At 40.0% G+C, this 20,228-nt stretch overlaps 1 protein-coding gene across 1 annotated transcript in view; it reads left to right on the plus strand.

Moving 5' to 3' along the window:
• MED14 (mediator complex subunit 14) overlaps positions 1-19,938 on the plus strand; it is a 34,728-nt gene extending 14,790 nt beyond the window's left edge. Inside the window, exons 12-31 of the mRNA XM_005526490.2 lie at positions 703-781; positions 2,322-2,481; positions 2,867-3,061; positions 3,613-3,747; positions 4,178-4,254; positions 5,761-5,921; positions 6,182-6,328; positions 6,421-6,512; positions 7,768-7,920; positions 8,116-8,385; positions 9,604-9,750; positions 10,284-10,395; positions 11,015-11,146; positions 12,176-12,358; positions 13,029-13,264; positions 13,940-14,119; positions 14,335-14,442; positions 14,877-15,002; positions 15,608-15,797; positions 19,344-19,938. Of these exons, the coding sequence (XP_005526547.2) occupies positions 703-781; positions 2,322-2,481; positions 2,867-3,061; positions 3,613-3,747; positions 4,178-4,254; positions 5,761-5,921; positions 6,182-6,328; positions 6,421-6,512; positions 7,768-7,920; positions 8,116-8,385; positions 9,604-9,750; positions 10,284-10,395; positions 11,015-11,146; positions 12,176-12,358; positions 13,029-13,264; positions 13,940-14,119; positions 14,335-14,442; positions 14,877-15,002; positions 15,608-15,797; positions 19,344-19,417 (2,957 nt within the window). The 3' untranslated portion in view covers positions 19,418-19,938. The remainder of the gene's footprint in view (positions 1-702; positions 782-2,321; positions 2,482-2,866; positions 3,062-3,612; positions 3,748-4,177; positions 4,255-5,760; positions 5,922-6,181; positions 6,329-6,420; positions 6,513-7,767; positions 7,921-8,115; positions 8,386-9,603; positions 9,751-10,283; positions 10,396-11,014; positions 11,147-12,175; positions 12,359-13,028; positions 13,265-13,939; positions 14,120-14,334; positions 14,443-14,876; positions 15,003-15,607; positions 15,798-19,343) is intronic.
• The last annotated feature ends 290 nt before the right edge of the window (positions 19,939-20,228 follow it).

The following is a 20,228-nucleotide window of genomic DNA, read 5'->3' on the forward strand; positions in this document are numbered from 1 at the left end:
GCAAATGAACCCCACACTTGGGTCATCATCTAGGTATTGGAGTTTGAGGAATAGAAAAGAGGATATTATTGCTTAAGTGTCACAGTTCAGTTAAGATTGTTTTAAGAGGACAACAGAGTAATTATTGTTGGGAGTCAATGGAATGCATTTTCTTCATGACTCATGATTCCTGGCTTGCTCTGTTAATGGATGGGGTCATTTCACATGGACCTGAGTGATAATTGTATTATGTGACCTTATACATCTTGAGTTACTTCTGTTCAAGTTTTAACTTCAGGTTTCTCATTGCTTAAGAAAAGAAAGTAAGTTATTTTAGTTTATTTGGTTAATAACATCCTGCTGTGGTCTTACAAGCATTATGGATCTGTTGGTGCACGGGACAATTACAAGTTGCACCAGAAGTTTCATCTCAATATGAGAAAGGGATTCTTTACAGAGAGATCAAACAATCCTTAGAACAACCCCCTGAGAGTTCTGGTGGAGTCTGAATCACAGGGAGATGTTCAAAATGTTCAAGTTAGATAATCTCATCTGTGTTCCCTTTCCCACAAAAGGTTGGATCAGGTGATCTTTCAAGGTCCCCTTTGAAGCTCGAACCTGGACTGTTACGTGATTAATTAGATGAGATTCTTTCAATGAAAGTTTGAAGGTTTGTTTGAAGGGCTGGTGCTAAGACCATTCACCCACCTGGTGTTCTTGCAGATCAACTGACACTCGATGACATAGAGAAGTCTGTTAATGATGATATGAAGCGAATCATTCCTTGGCTTCAGCAGCTCAAGTAAGTGACTTGAACAATTTGCTTGGTTTGCATGGAATGAATCACTGCATTTGTATTCTGGATGAGGACACTTGCATTTTACCACAGTAGGGGTTATACTTTCTCACTGTTGTAAACAACCTTCAGTATTTGCCATCTCCTCTAAGCAGTGAAGTCCTGTGTTACTTGTTCCATGGTCCTGCTTTAATTTTGCCCCTTACAGGTAGCCTCATGCTTTCCTATATGCACACTTTGCATGAAGTCTTTTGACTTTTAAGTAGCAGACCACTTGCTTCCTGAGAATCTCTTTTTCTGCTCGTGTTCATTGTCTGTGTCCTTTATTCCACTGTGTTTCTTGTTTCTCAACAAGAATGATCTCACTTCTCACAATACAGAGGAAAAACCAGGAAGTGGCCTAGGATGATTTAAATAATACCCGTTTATATTCTAGCACTTCCGCCCTTGCTGGTTTAAGCCTCTAATCATCCTTCTGTAAAGCCCTGAGATTTAAGCACAAGATACATTTGGCTACCATAAGAGGTTGTAGCAAATAATACAAACACCGTTTTCATCTGCATGAGAACTGAGTTCCACCTGCCCTGTCGTTTTGGAAATTCCCAGTGCTCTGAGTTAATTGCAGGGTGAAATCTCTATTTGAGGAATTCTGCTTCTAAAAGAAGCTTGATGATGCGTGAAGCACTGGCACCCTGGAGAAACTAATCAACCTCCCTTTGTTATAAATAATGTACTTGAGATAATGGCTTGGGTAGTGCTGCAGTTTCTGAGGAAGCTCATCAGTCCACAGAATGTCTTTTAGGACAACGGTATCTGACATGTATCTGTGAGAATAAATGTGGTGTGTTGTGATGGAGAGATGCTGAGCAGCCACACTTTCCACTGCTGTTGTCAGTGGAAGTTTGACCGAGTACCCAAGCCATGCATTTCTGAGCCCCTTTCAAGCCTAGCTAGTCTCCCTGGCCTTGCCACTATAGCTAAAATCCATTGGAGTATGACAAAGTTTAATTCCAAATGTGAGAATAAATTTGGCATCTTGCATGTAGTTCTTCATCTCCAAACTTATTCAGGTGAATGAGTTTCTTTCTAACATAACTCCGAGTGAAATCCAGCTCCAGTGACTTTTTTTTACTGTATTGCTTAGCAGCCTATGGGAGCAAAGGTTTTTCTTTCTATACCAAAATGTAATTGAAGATTCCAGATTGTCGAATAACTGCAATCTGCATGGGTATTTTAATGTTTTCCTTCTATGTTTTATATTGTAATTTCATAGTGTAGTATATAAAAATTTATTCAGCAAATAATTTCAGGGCTTTTCTTCTTGAACTAACAGCTGTCAAGCTGAAGAAAAGATGTAAAGATAGTGATAAGAAAATATAAAGTAATGAAATTTCCTATGTGATTTTTCTGTATTTAACTTTTGCTGCAGTGATAGATGTTGGTTTAAATATGGCTGACTCTTAATTTGACACTAATTCTCTACACAGCAGTGTATTAGAATCATAAAACCAATCTCAGGGTACTAATACCTTTATTTCCATGCAAGGTTCTGGCTTGGACAGCAGCGCTGCAAACAGTCTATAAAACATCTGCCTACAGTGAGCAGTGAAACTCTTCAACTAGCTAATTATGCCAGCCATCCAGTGGGAAACCTTTCCAAACACAAACTGTTCATCAAACTCACTCGCCTTCCCCAGTACTACATTGTAAGTAACTGAAAAATGCTTCTGTCTTTTGCTCCCTGTCATGGATATCCCAGGCAGTTTGTTGTGCGGTTAACTCTTAACATTATCAACCAGGTGATTGATGTAATGCTTGATTCTCTTCTCTCCCCCCTTCTCCTGTGGGTTTATTAAGCACTCAGGCTTGTACAGAAGGAGACACATACAGATTTATTACTCAGCAACCTTCCCATTCTCTGTGTTTTCTGAAAGGTTTGGTCTTTCTTCTCTTCTTGGATACCTTTCCTAGCCCACAGTATCAATACATTGAAAAAAACTAATGTCTGTTCTTTGAAAAAGAAAGGATAGGAACTGAATTAGATTTACTCTTAGCTTGAGAATCTTCTCAATTTGTTTCGTTTAAATATAGGTTGTAGAAATGTTTGATGTTCCTGGCAACCCCACAGAACTAGACTACAAGTACCATTTTCTGTCTGTGAGCTATGCTGAGGGAGATGACAGCCCTGCCACTGCACTTTTACTACAGCAGTTCAAACCAAACATTGAGGAGTTGGTACTGGACACAAAGAGTGGCAAACAAATGAAAAGTGGTGTCAAGCGCAAGGTATGTGTTACAAAAGTCATTGGGGTGGTTACAGTGCATGAAAGCTCAACACAGGTTCTGAGCATCAATTCCAGCTTTAGTTGCCATGTTTCCAGTGTTTGTATGGCTGACATCTTACTTGTAGTGGTTCTCTGGACTGCTTCTCTTAGGGAAATGCTGGGAAACTGTTTTGTAACAGTTGTCCTTCAATTCATGCCAGGCCTTCTCTGCTGCTCTCGGAGCCAAGGCAGAGCTCTGTGCAGAGGAGTGTTTATATATTGTATGTGAAGAGTGCTGGCATCTGTGATACACTTTGGGCCATGTGTAGATTTTGAAGGACTTGCAGGGGCTGATAAGAGTTACTTCTTGGGGCCAGGCTGACATGGCTTAGTGATCTGCAAGTACTGTTTTAAGCACAGACTTTAACTGAATTGCTCAGTCCTGAAGTGGATCCTTTCAGGAGTTTGTGCTCGGTGTGATTCATTTAACAATTATGTTATTCTCTGACATCTCTTCCAAGTGTTTACTCCCAATATGCAATCCCAATACATTTATCTTTATTTTAATTCTAGTTATCTGGAGATCCATGTTCCATAGAACCCAAGAAACCAAAACGGTCGGGAGAAATGTGTGCCTTCAATAAAGTGCTAGCTCATATTGTAGCCATGTGTGATACAAATATGCCATTTATAGGGCTTCGGATAGAGGTAGGTATTAAAAATTATTTTGTTTCCTTCTTCCTCTCCCCTGTGTCTGATTCTGGTGTCTAGATATGACTATTTGGCAAATTTGTGGTCATGTGCTCATTCTGGAGTTCCCCTGCCAGCTGAGCCCGGATGACTCAGTCTTTTGCACTGTGTTGCTCTAGTCTTGTTACAGCTGCTTCTCTTAGTACAAGGCACTGCAAAAAGCTTGAAAAGTTGAGGGAAAAGGGAAAATGAGGATGAAAGATGCACTTGTGGGAAGGGTTGGGAGACAACTTTATACCAGATTTGCACAGACCATTTTTTGGCTTTCCTGCTTGAGGATGTGAAACATCTGTCACCTTCAGGGGGGAATAAAAAAAATCCTTGAAAATGTTACAAGTTTTTGGCTTGACTTTTTGTTTGGAATAACATTTTTCTTGTTCACTCCTAGTTATCCAATATGGACATTCCTCACCAGGGAGTACAAGTAGAAGGAGATGGCTTCAGCCATGCAATACGTTTATTAAAGTAAGCGGATATTCTGTGTTTCATTTTATTAATGTATGTACACTTGAGAGAAAAAAAAGTCTTGTTTGGAGAATAACAATAGAAATAACAGGACAGAGGTGGGATTTTTGTTTTGGGGTTATTTTTCTTTTTTTTTTTTTGGAGGGGTGTTAATACTGTGTGTCTTGCACTTGCATGTGAAGCAGTGCTAGAGAAAGGGGAAAATTAGACTACAGTTTATTTCCTTCATTAGCCTAAACTGAGGTGCTCTGAAAACAGTTTGACAGTCCTCAATCTTTAAATCCAGGCACTGCTAAGGAAGATGCAGTGATGATTCATGAACATGCAATTTTAGATCAGATCAGAGGCCTACATACTCCATATGTTATTTGACAATTATGTGAAACTGCAGAGGAAAATGCCAGGAATCCCAGAAAAGACAATTGCATGGTAAAGAGGTTGTAGAGGAAATATCTGAGAATCATACAGTAATTTAATAGGTTATTTAGGCCTAAGTGCAGGACTTTGCATTTGTTTTCATGGAACTTCATAAGGCTCCTGTTAACTTGTTCCTCTAGCCATCTGCAATCTCTCTGAAGGGCAGCCCTGACCTCCAGCATGTTAAGTGCTCCCTTCAGTTTGTCATCATCTGCAAATTTACTATTCTTCTGTATCATATAGGCTACTGAAATAGGTATATTAAAGTTCTTAATGGGAGGCCAATAGTATCTGCCTCTGTGTTAACCCTGAGGATTGCCAGCCACAATCAGCCACTAACTGGAAATGCAACAAATAAAGTTTAAAGTAAAAAACCACAAAGCTTGAAGACACTTCCTTGAGTGAAACCTTCACAACTCCTTTTCTGCTGCAGAAATGTACAGTGACATAAAGACACTAGTCTCCAAATGCATCAGGCCATACCTTTTTAACTTTGTATATGAGCAGAGAACTTGTGAGCTGAAGTTAAGGGTGGAACATGAGATTTCTGGCTAGATCCTCAAGGAATTTGAAAAAGAATTTGGCATGTTTTTACTTAAGCTTTATTTAGTCTGTCCCCTGAGCTCAATTCACACATTGGGATACGAATAAATTAGTGAGTACTAAGGGAACTGCCAGGTTGTTCATTGCATGTAGAGCAAGCTTGTTCTAGAAGGCAAATGAATTCATATTGCCACAGAACTTAGTTATTTTCATCTTTTTTGGCTTATTTCTCTGTACAAGAGCTTTCTATTGGTGAGCTCTTAGTTCACCAGAAGATAAGAACAATTCAGCAGATCCTTTAACAGTCTGTAATTTGCAGGTGTTGAATCCATAAATAAAGTGGTTTCAGCTCAGAGTGTTTTTGTGACACACTAAGTCCTTGAAGAGGAACAGGTTATCTTGCTGTGCAGTCCAGCTGCCTCTGCTGTTGATTTGTTCATTCTTTCATGTTCAGACCTGGGAGTCCTTCAGGAAATACTCAAGGCACTGTTGTTACTTGTGGAACTGTACTGTGTCTGATGGAGGATTTGTTTTTGTCATGTATAGAATTCCTCCCTGTAAAGGTGTAAACGAGGAAACACAGAAGGCTCTGGACCGGTCTCTTCTTGATTGCACTTTCCGACTACAAGGTAGAAATAATCGCACGTGGGTGGCCGAGCTGGTGTTTGCAAACTGCCCACTGAACAGCACTTCCTCCAGGGAGCAAGGCAAGTTTCATTGAGGAACACTGGTAAATTTTGTTTCTTTGTAGTTTACATTGTTTGTTCCAGTAGCTTTAATGTCTTGGTGTAACTGGACAGCTGTCTGCTCCTAAGACTGCTAATAAACCACAGTGTACCTTAAAATTCTGACGGCTGAGTTGATGCATTTTTGGTATTTGAATTTGCTCCTGGTCACTTCCCACAGTTCACTCACAGTTTGTAAATCACAGCTCAGGAATCAAATTTCCCATCTCCTCACACTGCAGGACCAACCCGTCATGTTTACCTGACATATGAAAACCAGTTGTCTGAACCAGTTGGAGGTCGCAAGGTGGTCGAGATGTTCCTTAATGACTGGAACAGTATTGCTCGACTGTACGAGTGTGTCCTGGAGTTTGCACGATCCTTACCAGGTACAGAAATCACCTCCTTTTTGTCAAAATGGTGGGCTTACAGATTACTGTGATTTTTCTCACTCTAACTCTCTTCCCTCCTCTCTTCCCAGATATCCCCAACCACTTAAACATTTTTTCAGAAGTTCGGATTTACAACTACCGAAAACTAATCCTTTGTTACGGAACTACCAAGGGGAGCTCAGTGAGTAACTCCTAAGTGGACTTTAAGTGTATGATTGAAAACAGGGTAGGCTTAGACTTCTCAGAATTTTGCTGCACAATTTTTCTTCGTAGTGGAATTAATATGGATGAATGTAGAAAAGACAGAGGGTGCCGCATTGCCAGTTTGTTGGGTTGCTAGAAGCTCAGGATTTTTGAGAATTTCTGTTAGATGCTTTATGTTGTGGGAAGGACAGTTGTGTGCTTCTGACTGATGAAAGCTGGTGTGTCAGCCTTTTTCTGAAAACCTTTGTGTAAGTGTTGTTACTGCTCACTGCTGTACTGGGATATATGGATGGATATGTATTAGCTGAATGCCTAATTCTGCTTTAAAAGCGAGGACTCTAACAAAGTTTTAAATGTAGTGCTGTGCTTTCAATGAGGTGTTCGTTGGTTATTTTGTGTCAGTGCTGTTCTCTTGTTCAGAGCTCTAGCTTCATCTGTAGTATTTGAATTTACAACTTACTAATTACTTAAATAACCGAGTACTTGCTCACACCTTTACGTTAAGTGCTGGGTAGAGGAGGAAGTAAGTGCACGTTTATTTCAGATTAAGAATATAGTTTTGTGTGCAACTGTTGCAAAGTAGTTTGATATACTTGAAATTTGCTTCCTGGGGCTTTTTTGTGTTCATTTTCTAAGCTGAATTTTTAAAAGTATTTTTATGTGTATTTTATTGGGAAGTGTGTGTAAATATATATATGTATACATATATATGTTATATATATGTTATACATATGTATGTTATATATACATAAGTAGCCAGAGCAGCAGTATGGACTTTGCATTTAACTTCCTCACATATTATCCAGTAGTCATTTTTGTGTAATGTAACTTAAGAAAACCACCTTCACCACATGTAACTTAAGAGTCCACCTCCAGCAACTTGCTAATCAGTTTTCCACACCATGAATCTCTGGAGTTTAATTTTCTCTCTCTCACTTTGTCAGAAAAGATTCTTTTGCTTTTTTGGTTGAGTTGCTGATACAAGTGCCCAGTTCTGCGATTGCCAACAATCCAGACAGCTAAATGAGTGTTAAAGCCGAGAGTGCTTTTTTTTTCTTCACAACCTCAGCAGATTTTGAGGAAGGTGAATTAGGAATCTGTTGAGGTTTGATGAAAAATGGGGGAAAAATTAAATCTGACCAACTTTCTTGTTATAATCTGTTATTACAACCTCATTATTACAACCTATTTGTTCTAGCTTCCAAGACCATTTTATGTTTGTGACATTGCAGATCAGCATTCAGTGGAACTCCATCCTCCAGAAGTTCCACATTTCACTGGGAACAGTTGGCCCAAACTCAGGTTGCAGTAACTGTCACAACACAATTCTGCACCAGCTCCAGGAGATGTTTAATAAAACACCAAACGTGGTGCAGTTGTTACAGGTAATGTTCTAAAAAACTTCTCTCAAGAAAATTGCAAGACACTTTCTTGTGTCTTGCATGGGAGCTGAATTCTGATTACACTGTTCTCTTCCAGGGTGTTATGAGTGTTTATGGATCTCATTGCCAGAAAGTAATTTTCCCTGACCTTTCCTTTTAGGTAAACTACCTGACCTCTCAATCTCCGCTCTCTCCCAGGTTTTGTTCGACACTCAGGCTCCATTAAACGCCATCAACAAACTCCCGACCGTGCCCATGCTGGGACTGACCCAACGCACCAACACTGCCTACCAGTGCTTCTCCATCCTGCCCCAGTCCCCAACACACATCAGGCTGGCCTTCAGGAACATGTACTGCATCGACATCTACTGCCGCAGCCGCGGCGTGGTGGCCATTCGCGACGGCGCCTACAGCCTCTTCGACAACAGCAAAATAGTGGAGGGCTTCTACCCCGCACCTGGCTTAAAGGTGACCACCCCTGTGTTTTCTGGCAGGTTGTCAATAAATGAGCTTCTAACTTGCAAGTGTGAATCTGAGGTGAAGAACTTGGTGAAGGTTTTCTTTGTGGAGAGCTGCAGTCCTTCCAAAATTCTGAGCGTAGAAGGAAGTTTTCAATTTATTGGTAGATCTGTCAATGAGTTTGAATCACCACATTTCCTTTAAAAAAAAAATAACATCAAGTGCTAGGATTTTTTTCTTCTCTTACCTGTGTATTCAGGCATGCTTTTTTTGAAACTTGCTGAAGCTTTGTGACTAGACTGGATGTGTGCTCCAGGATTAGCAGCACCTGCTCCTAATAAACTGTGTTGTGTGGCAGTACAGTGCTCATAAGTTGCAGGTGGGACAAAACTCCATGTCAGAGGATTCTAGACAGGATTCTGTTCTCTTTTAAAATAGTTTCCATCAGTGTGTGGCAGGAGCTTGTGGCTTTGCTTCTAAATACAGTGCTGGTTCACTTTTCCTGAAAAATGAATTTGTGGACACTGACAGAATGCCTGAGGGCAGCTTGTACCAGTGCTAGTTATATTGAAATGCTGGATAATGGCACCCTTTGAGAAAGAGGTTAATTTGCTAATTTTTTTTCTGCCAGTTGCAACTGAATATTAATTCTCTGGTATTGCATTTAACTGATCCTGAATATCTACCTCTTTAACAAATGCCAAATGAAAGGCTAATGGAAAGAAGAAGGAGATTGTAGACATCAGTGTAAAGTGGTAGAAGAGAATGGAAATGGGAAGGTAGAGGAGGAATTAATTCAAGAAAGTTGTCAGGTTCCTCTGGGTACAAGAGAATGCTGTGGAATAGGTGACTTAGATGTTCTAAACCGAACAGGGTAGTTGTAGGTGTGATACAGCAGCCCTGTAGGTTCTGGACACTGATGAGTTGTTCTGGAACAGGTATTCCCAGACTTTTTCTTATCTTTAAGGAGAGAAGAAAAATGTTGGTATTTCAATTTACTGGAGATATTTCTTGTTATAGAGCCAGGTGTCTCTGTTTATTAATTGATATATTTTGCCGACTAATTATACTGTAATTAATGCCCACTAGTATTTAGTTCCAGAGAACTTGCCTGTCTCCTATGTGCTGTAGCTGATAAAGGCAGTGTTAAAGTTTAGCAAATACTGCCTTCATTTGTAGATTAAAATTTAAATGGGAAAATTGCTAACAAAACTGCTTTTCCCACAGACATTCCTGAATATGTTTGTTGACAGCAATCAGGATGCACGGAGACGATCTGTAAATGAAGATGATAACCCACCTTCTCCTATCGGAGGAGACATGATGGATTCTTTGATATCACAGCTCCAACCCCAGCAGCAACCGCAACAACAGGTATCCTTCAGGCAAAATAAATGTTTATTGTCTTCCACAACAGTAGATTTCTAAGAGCTTCGTGTTCTAAAGGGATTAGCAGTAACAGAATGGAAAGAGAGACTATAAACCCACTCTGCTGCAGAATTCCCCTTCGGGCAAAACGTATTAATTTATTTTGCCATTTCTCATTCCAGTGTAAACAGCCCATAGCATATGAACAGCAGCTTTGGAAGGTCACATGAGACTTGCTGCCTAGAAGCAAAGGACTGAGGGAGGGAAAACAACTGTTTCAGATAAAAGATGGGAGGGACAGTCAGGAGGCTTTGCTGTTACAGGGTGGCAGATGAAAGGAGAGAGGTACAGAGGTATTATGGCTTTAGAAGAAACTGTAATAAACAGTGAGCACTGAACAAGATAGTATAGAAAATCAAACAACTGTGTGGATGAACTTGTAAGACCAAAGTCTTATTAGTATTGTCCTGCATATACTTAACTTTTGTTTTGGTACAAAATGATCAAAGGTTTTCCTTGTCCTGTGTTGACAATTTCAGCCATTTGCAAAACAGGCAGGAGCCTCGGGGGCATATCCTCTCACCTCACCACCCACCTCCTACCACAACACAGTGACACCCTCCCCATCCATGATGCACACACAGTCACCAGGTAGGATGGCTGGGAGGATGGGAGCTGATCCTGTACTAGAAAAATAGGTCTTTGTGCATGCATGTTTTTCTAGTATTTGAGCTGTGTTTAACACCAAATTAGCCAAGGGAATGCACCTTGCACTGTGGAGGGAAAAAACAGGGTTCTGCCATGCATGTTTTGGAAAGTACATTTTGAAGCTAAAAAAGCCCATTAAGTAAAACTGTCATCTTTAGCTGTGTAATATTTGGGACTGTTTTATTATTACAGTTTATAACTTGCTATGACAAAAACCTGATAATTTTCAGTACCTGCTTCTTCAGAAAAGCTTTTCATCTTTTCTTTTCTGCTCTCAGCTGTTGTAGAACAACAGCTGAAAATATTTAAATTTAGGGAAGGGCTGGGTAAGGAGGAAATGCCATTCTTCAAGCCAGATATCATGGGAAGTTTCCTTTGTGTGGTAAATCAACCTGAAAAATATAACAGCCATGCATGTACAAAATAAAACCATTGAGTGCAAAAACAAATTCACTTGAATCTTGTTTGCTGTCTCCCTAAAAAGGAGAGAGCAGTTGATAGAAAAAATTAGAATAGAAAGATGGGAAATATGTATAACAAGTGATGTGATGTCTTTGGTCAGGAAATTTGCATGCTGCAAGCTCACCTAGCGGGGCTTTAAGAGCACCATCACCAGCATCCTTTGGTCCAACTCCTTCACCTTCCTCTCTTGGAATCACAATGGGACAAACAGCTAACTTTGCCAGCCCACATGGTAAGTTCTTTACTGGCAGGTGTATATGTAGTGACAGGGAGGGCAGATTTGCTTCTTGAAATTAAGTCTTCCAGAGCAGACTTAAGTTAATTTTGAAAAATTCATGGTTTGTAATTGGCTCAAGTACCTGTTTTCATATATGTGAGTGTTAACAGTAGTCAGAAGTAGCTGCATGGCACGTTGAGGCATTCCTAACATGTTAAAAATTGACCCTCAGTCACTCTTTTCTGCTTGCTAATGTGGGGAAATTCCATGTGGTCTTGTAGCAGAACAATGGCTGCAGCTTTTAATGAGCATTTTATTTTGTTAGATTAGCTAGTGTATTTTCACTGCTTACATTTCCTGGAAAAATAACTGGAACAGGTTAGAAATTCAAATATTGCAATTTGAAAATGTTGTCAAAGTCTGGCTGGTTTGACATATCTGTATGTGAGCAATGTGCCTTTTGGTTGTTTCCTTTATTAATGTTGTTGGTTATTTTGGAAAGCTGCCAAAACAATCCTTTGTGTAATCACAGTGCATTGGAAACTGTTCTATAGATCACAACAAGTGAACGGTTCAGATGGTAATTTTCATGCATCAGTTTGACTGTTGAGATGAACAAAGAGAGAGATGTAGCACAGAGCATGTTTAAGCTTCTGATCAATCTGTATAGCAGAGATACCTTTGCAGCAATAACTGTAAGATGTTGAAAAGGAACTGTCTGGCTGAGGCTTCCATTTGCTAAGGAGCAATAGAAGTCCAAGTCTGTAGGCAAGAGCTTCTTTTGGTTTCAAACCTATTACTTGTTGAACATGACAATTTTCCTTAGCATTCAGTTCTACTTTTTTAAAAATATAGCTTGGAAATCTGTGTCTTGATTTTTGCTCTCATCCCTCACTTGTGTGTTTAGTATGGCTGTAACAAATAGTCTAAGAGCTTGCAGGCACTGTCATGCTTTACAGATTTTGGTAACCTACTTTTAGATTTCTCTATTAGAAATATTTTTACTTTCAAAAAAAAATAATAATGGTCTTGCAACGTCTGTAGGTACCATAGACCCAAGCTCACCATACACCATGATGTCACCCAGTCAGCGTGCAGGGAATTGGCCAGGATCTCCCCAGGTCTCTGGTCCATCACCAGCAGCACGGATGCCTGGAATGTCACCAGCCAACCCTTCCCTTCATTCACCTGTCCCTGATGCCTCTCACTCCCCACGAGCTGGAACAAGTAGGCTTCTTTATCAGTGTTATAACCGTGAAGCGCTCATGTTTAACATTTCTAGTTGTGTTCCTTTTGGTAGTTCTTGCATCAGTCTAACAGTCCTTACTGTCCTTGTGCAGTAAAATGTCTAAGGAAATTAAGCCTTTTTTCTGTCCTAGTTCAAATCTTCAATAAAAAATTGGGAAAGTGAGCTAAAGCATACAGCATAAATGTCAACAGGATTGATGATAGCTTTTGTTGTAGTGCAGAAATCAGTCTGAAACTATTGAACTCCATGACTAAGAGAAAAGTTTTCAGAGTGAAAGCAATAATAGGCACATTTGCCAACCCAAATACTAACTTTTCACATCATAGATTTGTAATGCTGCTCTTGCACGACTGATTTAGCCATCTTTACGTCTCATTGAGTTTGTTGTGCAAACCTGCTGTCTGCATGCTGCAGAAAGAGGAAAAGGGAGGAGAATTTTAATGTTACTGAGACTCTTTGCATGGGTTCAGGGTCGAACCTAATTCCTTGTCTGTCTGATGCCTATCACTAGGCAGGCAAATTCTTAAATAAGAAGGAATGTTCTTTGGCCCAGAGGACTTAACTGATGAATGGTGACAATTAAAGTGAGCACATATCTTATGTTTCAGCTTAAATCGTCCCTTACTGCAAGTCCTTGTGTCCCCACAGGTTCCCAAGTCATGCCAACAAGCATGCCTCCACCTCGGAAACTACCTCAGCGCTCTTGGGCTGCATCCATTCCTACAATCCTCACCCACAGTGCCTTGAATATTCTGCTCTTGCCCTCTCCTACCCCTGGGCTTGTGCCAGGACTAGCTGGCAGCTATCTGTGCTCCCCTCTTGAGCGATTCCTCGGGTCAGTGATTATGAGGAGGCATCTTCAGAGGATCATACAACAGGAAACGGTACAGTTTCAGTTTGAATGGACCTGTGGGTATGGCTGCTCCATGTCTTTTAAATCAGGCACAAACTGAATTGCTTCAAATAAAATAACTGTTTGCTGTTAGACTTGTGCTATACTTCTGATTTTTGCTATCTAAAGAGTCAAAATGTAGAGAAATCATTTAGTTCCACTTCTTTTCTACACAGATCAGATGTTGAAAACCTGTTTGGTCAGGTGAAATTTGGTAACTGTTAAGATAGCAAGTCTATGGCCAGACTTTCAGGTGCTGTGGGTTCTTTGGGTTTAGCATGTCCATTGGGAATTTACTAGAACAGCCATAGGCTTACTGTGGATACCACTCCTTGGCAGGATTGCCAGAGAAGTGAGTTACTGGTTAATGTTAACTACTCAGTTGGGAATGTTACTTTAGGGTTTGGGACAGACAAATGTGCCTCTTCACTTCTGTGGAATGGATTCAGTGACAGAAAGAAGCCAAATCTGGCTTGAGCTTCATTCTCAAGGCAATTTTACCTGTATTAAAATATCATGTGTTTCTTTCTGGAAAGAGAGGTTGATCACTATACTTTGAGGAGGGAGTGAGAGAGAGACAGTGTGTGGTGTGTGTGTGTGTGTGAGTTCATGCCATTTAATGAAATGAATGAATGACTAATTGACTGTGAATCTCCTTTTTATGCAGCTACAGTTAATAAACTCCAATGAACCAGGTGTCATTATGTTTAAGACAGAGGCACTGAAATGTAGGGTTGCACTCAATCCCAAAACCAACCAGACCTTGCAGCTGAAAGTAACACCTGAAAATACAGGACAGTGGAAATCAGAGGAGTTGCAGGTTTTGGAGAAGTTTTTTGAAACAAGGGTATGTACTGAAATCAAGAATGCTGATGTTTTTGTGCATTGCTTTTAATCTCTGGTGTTGTTTTGAGTGGTCCTGCTGACTTCCACTGGCATGTGTAAGAGCTGCAAAATATAAAATTGACAGCTGTGCATGCTGGTTGCTGTGCATGCAACATAAATTAAATAAAATATATTTATTATCTAAAATAGGTACTACTAAATAGTGTCTTTCTTTAGGTTGCAGGACCACCTTTTAAAGCAAACACCCTGATAGCCTTCACAAAGTTACTAGGGGCTCCCACGCACATCCTCAGGGACTGCGTACACATCATGAAACTGGAGCTGGTAAGTCAACTGTTCTATTTATTTAGTTCACCCAACTTTGGTAATTATATTTTTGAAAAAAAGCTGTTGTATCTTTATCTACAAACAGACAAATTACTCTAAATTTATACATAAGTTATTTAATGTTATTGGAGAAGTTACCATTTTTCTTCTAGCTTTCCTGGAAACACTCAAAATTTCTCACTTAAACTGTGATTTTAAGGAGCTGCAGGCATGTTACTGCACAACAGGCACATGCATAGGCTGACCAGAATAATTCTGATTGTGTTACTGTGCCCAGTTTTTTCAGAGTTACTGTGATTTCTCTAAACCTGGCAACATCTGCAGGTTTAGCTTAAGAGGCACATTCTGTGGTGCTTTCCTGTTTCATAGCTGCGTGTGTCACTGACACGAGACCTTTGCTGTTCTTTCTCTGTGCTGCTCTCTCTGAACAGTTCCCTGACCAGGCAAGTCAGCTGAAATGGAACGTGCAGTTTTGTTTAACAATCCCTCCCAGCGCTCCTCCAATTGCGCCTCCAGGAACACCTGCTGTTGTGCTGAAATCCAAAATGTTGTTTTTTGTAAGTAGAGCTGTTTTAAAATTCTAACCCTACATGTCTCTGAGATCAGCACGAGTTCATAGTGAAGCAAGCCCACTGTATCTGACAGCTGTAATAGCTAAAAGTGGTGTGCTGTTTGGAATCCTGGATTTGCTTGGATCTCTTCTGTAATGAGTTCGGTTCGTATTCCTACTCTCCTTCCTACTAAAGCACAGCAGCTCCTCGTGTTTCGTGTTCTTGGAGAGATGTTGACAATATATAAAGTTCAGCTCCCTCTGGGCTGCATCTTCAAGTGCTCAACTTGTGGGTGTTTAATTCTTCTTTGAAGCACTAACAGGCTAGATGGGGCAATGTGCACATTAGTGGTGCTGGGAGAGGAGAGCAGGGATTAAATATTCAGAACAAATCTACATTTGTTGTTGTGCCTGAGGCAATGCTCACTGTGGGGTGCTTTTGAAAAGACAATAGTCTCCACCTGATTGATAATTTCTGTATTACAGAATTGTTTGAAAACAGGGGGGTGGAAGTACATGCTGTCTGTAGGCCTAGACTGTTTAACTGTTAGAAGTTGCACTGAAGTACATGGTCATTCAATTTAACACACTTTTTGTGTTGTTTCCCCACAGCTTCAGCTAACACAGAAAACAACAGTCCCACAGGAAGCTGTTAGTATTATTGTCCCAATTATTTATGATATGGCTTCGGGTACAACGCAACAGGCTGACATTCCCAGGCAGCAGAACTCTTCTGTTGCTGCTCCCATGATGGTTAGCAATATTCTAAAGAGGTTTGCTGAACTGAATTCACCACGACCAGGTACTGTACATGTCCAGTAGATATATTCTCTTCACCCAGACATCTGTGACAAATCTCCAGTGTAAAACTAAACCTCTCTTAAGTCTGAATTCTTCTTGGTTTCTATCTTACATCTTTAGTGATTACAAACTCCTGATGTGACAGGCAACACATAATAGGAAGTACTGGCAACACAGCAGAAGGTTGCACTGATGATTCAGGCTGGGTTTTGCTGTTCTGCCCAAGTGATAGAGTGCACCCACCTCTTGTTGGCCCAGCTCTTGCTGCTCAATAGGAGTCACACTTTTTTGACAAATGGGCCTAGAATGAGTCACAAGAAATATGCTTTGGCCAAGTGTCAGTTTTCATGGTTAATTATGAAGTTACTCAGCTTAACAGTAGAATATAAAGGGATGTTAAAATAGTTATCAGAACTTGTCCGCGTGCTGTGAATGATTTAAAGTAATTGCAGTGGTTGTATACTCCTTTGTCAGTGTTTTCACTAGCAGAGGTGCATACAGTTCTGTCCACCAGAAGTGCTGTGAAGTGTTTGATCTAGGTTGTTCAGAGTGTTCATTGGCCTGTAGGTAGTGCACCGTGAGCAGCATTGTGCTTTACTTTCCCTCTTATTTGTCATGCCTTTTATTTTTTTTTAGTATCTAAAACATGGAAGAGCAGTAGCAGGTTTTTTGGGCAGCATGTTGTCTGTAAGCAGTGGTTTGGGGTCCTAATACACAGGTGGTTCATAAGAACAATAACTTCCAGTTTGATGAAGAACAAAATTTTTCCAATAATCCAGTGAATAGGTTAAAGTTGTGGATTGAAGTTGTGAATCCAGAGGTTGACTCTTACTTCTCTTTTGTGTAATTATTCATCTTGTTGTTATGCAGTAATTTTTACTATGCTTGATGGATTATTTCAATTGGTAGAACTTGAGCAATGTTTACCTTAAATTGGTGTGGATATGCATACATTTCTGAAAGTTGTGATGGGATTTAAATTAATATGCACTTTCTGTTTAACATGTAGTAATAGTGTAGGTAAATAGGAGTGAAAATAGCCTTGAGGGCATGTAGAGTTCCCTGTAGGAGTTCTGTATGTGGAAAAGAGCTGTTGTTTGTATAGCACTTTTATTTCAAAATACGTTAACTAAACTTCAGGTGTTGCTTTTGGAAGGTGCTTCCCCACAGAGTTCCCCTGGTGTGGGGCAGGGTAGGTTCTTGCTTTGCTGTTTGTTATTGCCCTGAGTTGTGTTTTAAAGTAAACCCTCCACAAAATACCACAGGCAGAGCAAGTAACTGTCAAAGCTGCTCTGGAGATGCAAGGTGAGATATTTTCTGATGGTCACTAGATAGATCAGAATGGACAATTTTTTTTTGTTGTTCAAGTTTTGAAGCAGTTTTGGAATCCGGTACAGGAAGCAAAGTATAGACGGGGGGAAAAAAAAACATAGGAAAAGCACTGGAGCCACAAGCAGAATCTTGTCCAGACAAAGGAGCAGGCTGAGCAGAGGAATTTTCTAGTAGTCCTTCCTCTGACTTCCAAAAGAAAGGATGAGTCTGTATAATTCTATTTATTTCCACCATCACCCAGCAAAAGTAGGATCTTCCCTGAGGACACTTGAAATGCAATTTTCTCTGTTCCTGTTGTCAAAACATACATTATTATATCTGATCAAAGAGAACAAGAATAGCTTCTTTTCTTCACCATTGAAGGGTGATAGGAGAGCCAGCAGATGAAAGTAGATAGCTGGGAGACTTCTCTTAAAAAAGCAGTACATGGGAGATCCCAGATGTGTGTCCTTTCTCGTCTGATGCTCCTTTCTCTTCTGCTGCTCCTGTGCTGTTCTGTACCCAGAACTTTCCTGACTTTCCTACTTGTTAGCTCTCTGCTGCACTAATTGCAATCTGCTTGGTTAAGGGAATTTTACAGTGTTTGAGTCAGGAAGGACCAGGGCCTCCCATCATGCACAGATGATGTTACTGGCACTGTCGTTGTAACCTGCAATCAGTATTGCCTTGTTCTGGCTGTATCTTTTTTACCTTTCTCTCTTTGTGAGAAAGTATTTTGTATTCAGCTTAATTTTCCTCTTAATAAAATGGTAGTGCCTGAAAAGTAAGTTCTTTTGAAAGAGTTTTCTTTTCAGATCTGTGGGCAAACACATTCTGCTGTGTTTAACAGTAAAATGTTGACTCATTGTGAGTACATGTTGTCTAAGACCACTTTACTTATGCCTCCATGGGAGAAAATACTTTACTTTGGGGAAATACTTGTATGAACTGAGAGGAAATCAATGCCCTGAAATAAGTCTAAATTTGAGCTGTGAGTCCAAAATCTACAGTATGTAGTGGACATCGATCTGGTAAGGAAATTAAAGTCCCTATGGATGCTGGAGGTGACCCTTAGAGAGGAGCTCAAGGGACTCGTGATGATTCTTAAAGCACTTCACGACTAAACATTTTTCAGTGTCTGATTTTCAGTGATGCAGTGTATGGTATTTAGCCCAGATTTGTAGCTTTGATATGATAATGACCTGCCCAAAATAATCTTGGGAATCCCTACTATGGCAGTTAAGACTAATGCATCCCAACAGGCTCTGCTCTTATCTCTTTGCTCACACTGTTGCTCCTTCAGCAGCAAAATTCAATGTCTTCTAATTGATATTTCTTGAAATATGCAGGAAAAATTCAGCCCACAGTGACCAGGGTGCAACAGTGGCTATTAATTGTATTCTCTTAGCAGGAAACAATAGATGAAAAGCACAGCTGCCTTTTACTCCATCTTTTGTTGTTCTTATTTAACCCTTTCCCTTCTCTTGGTTTTAACTTCTTTAAGCTATTCAGAACATGTGTGTGTTTTTGTCAACAAGTGCTGGTATTTAAAACTTGGGGTAGCTGTGGCTGGTTTTTCCTCTCAGTATTGAATCTCAGCTGTTGGAAACAGAAGTCCACCTGCTCTGTATTTTATTTTGCAGTTTAGATGTCCAGGGTAGAGCCAGAGCAATTTGGTTGAAAGAAGCAGATTCCTGACTGTTGCCCAGTCTTGGAATTAGAAATGTTTCCTAAACTAATCTTAGGACAGAAAACATCTTCCAGCTGTTGCAGACTTGAGTCTTTCAAAATGTGTAGTTTCTGCTTGTAGTCAGTAGAAATAAAGCTTGATAAAGTTGGGTAATTTTCTTTGTAAGATGCGGTGCTCTTAATTATTAACATACAGAAAAAATCGGACCACAGTCCATGTGCGATCAATTCTAGCATAGATTCAATCTGACATTCAAAAGCAATTAAAAGTTAAGAGCTACTTGCAATTCCATCACCAACAAGAGCAGTCCTGCTGAGAAAGCTGGAGCTGTTTCAGCTGGTAACTCCCACAAATCCCAAAGTCCCTGGAGGTCGCTGGGGTTTGGGAGTCATGGCGTGTCTGCACCCCAGGCTCTGCCCTGGGGGCTCAGGGGCTCAGCAAGGAAGGGCTGTGGGGTGTGGGGCTAACCTGTCTCTTTTCCCTGCTCCAGAGTGAGGAAGGGCTGTCCGGGGCGCGGTGCTAACCTGTCTCTTTTCCCTGTTCCAGGTGAATGCACAATATTTGCAGCCGTTCGTGATTTGATGGTTAATCTTACGCTGCCCCCTGGGGGGCGTCCCTAGACACTTTTAAAAGAAGGCTGAAAGTGAGACAAAACAGAAAAAAAAATATTTAAAAAAAATAAAAATAAAGCCTTCCGTTAAAAGAGGACGTTTTAATTTTACCTTTTTTTCTAAGAGCTAACTATAAACTGGCAAACTTTCAGGGATGCACTTTCATCACATGAGTATCACCACGACTTTTGTATAGTGCTGTTGTATAGTGTGTTTTAATGGGAGACACTTCAGAATAGGTAATAGATTGAAGTATCAGCTTGCTGGTAATAGATTTAATATTCTGTTTTATACTATAAAGATTATGAAAATGCCAAACTTGTTTGTTTTTCTGTTTTTCTTATGTTTTGGTGTAATAGTCTTTTTTTAAGCAGGTCTGTCATTTTTGAATACTGTAAAACTGTGACAAACTTTATATTGAAGCTGTATTTTAATATGACTGCTTTGAATCCTTAAACAATTTATTTGGGCTTGTTGTAAACATGTCCCCAAAAAGCAATATTTAATAAACTGGATTAAAAAATCTTAAACTGGATGTTGTATCCTCTTAAACTTTATTCCTCTCCCCTGCTGTAGCTACTGGTCAGATCTCTGATGTTCACACTTCCTGCAGTGTCTCTGTATGTGATCTTGCTTACACACACATGTGCTGCTAACTTAAAAACCCAAACAAATCTTTATTTATTTATCCTCTGGGTTAAATTCTGTTCTACTCTCCAAAACAGAGTAGAACAGAATTTCTTCGTTTTCCTGGTTGTAAAAATAACCAGTAACTACTTAAAATGGTGCTTAATTTCTTACACCAGGAACTACATCTTTT

The sequence above is a fragment of the Pseudopodoces humilis genome, chromosome 2, assembly GCF_049639895.1.
Source record: "Pseudopodoces humilis isolate 2021_Gansu_Grassland_sample_001 chromosome 2, ASM4963989v1, whole genome shotgun sequence".
Taxonomy (NCBI): domain Eukaryota; kingdom Metazoa; phylum Chordata; class Aves; order Passeriformes; family Paridae; genus Pseudopodoces; species Pseudopodoces humilis.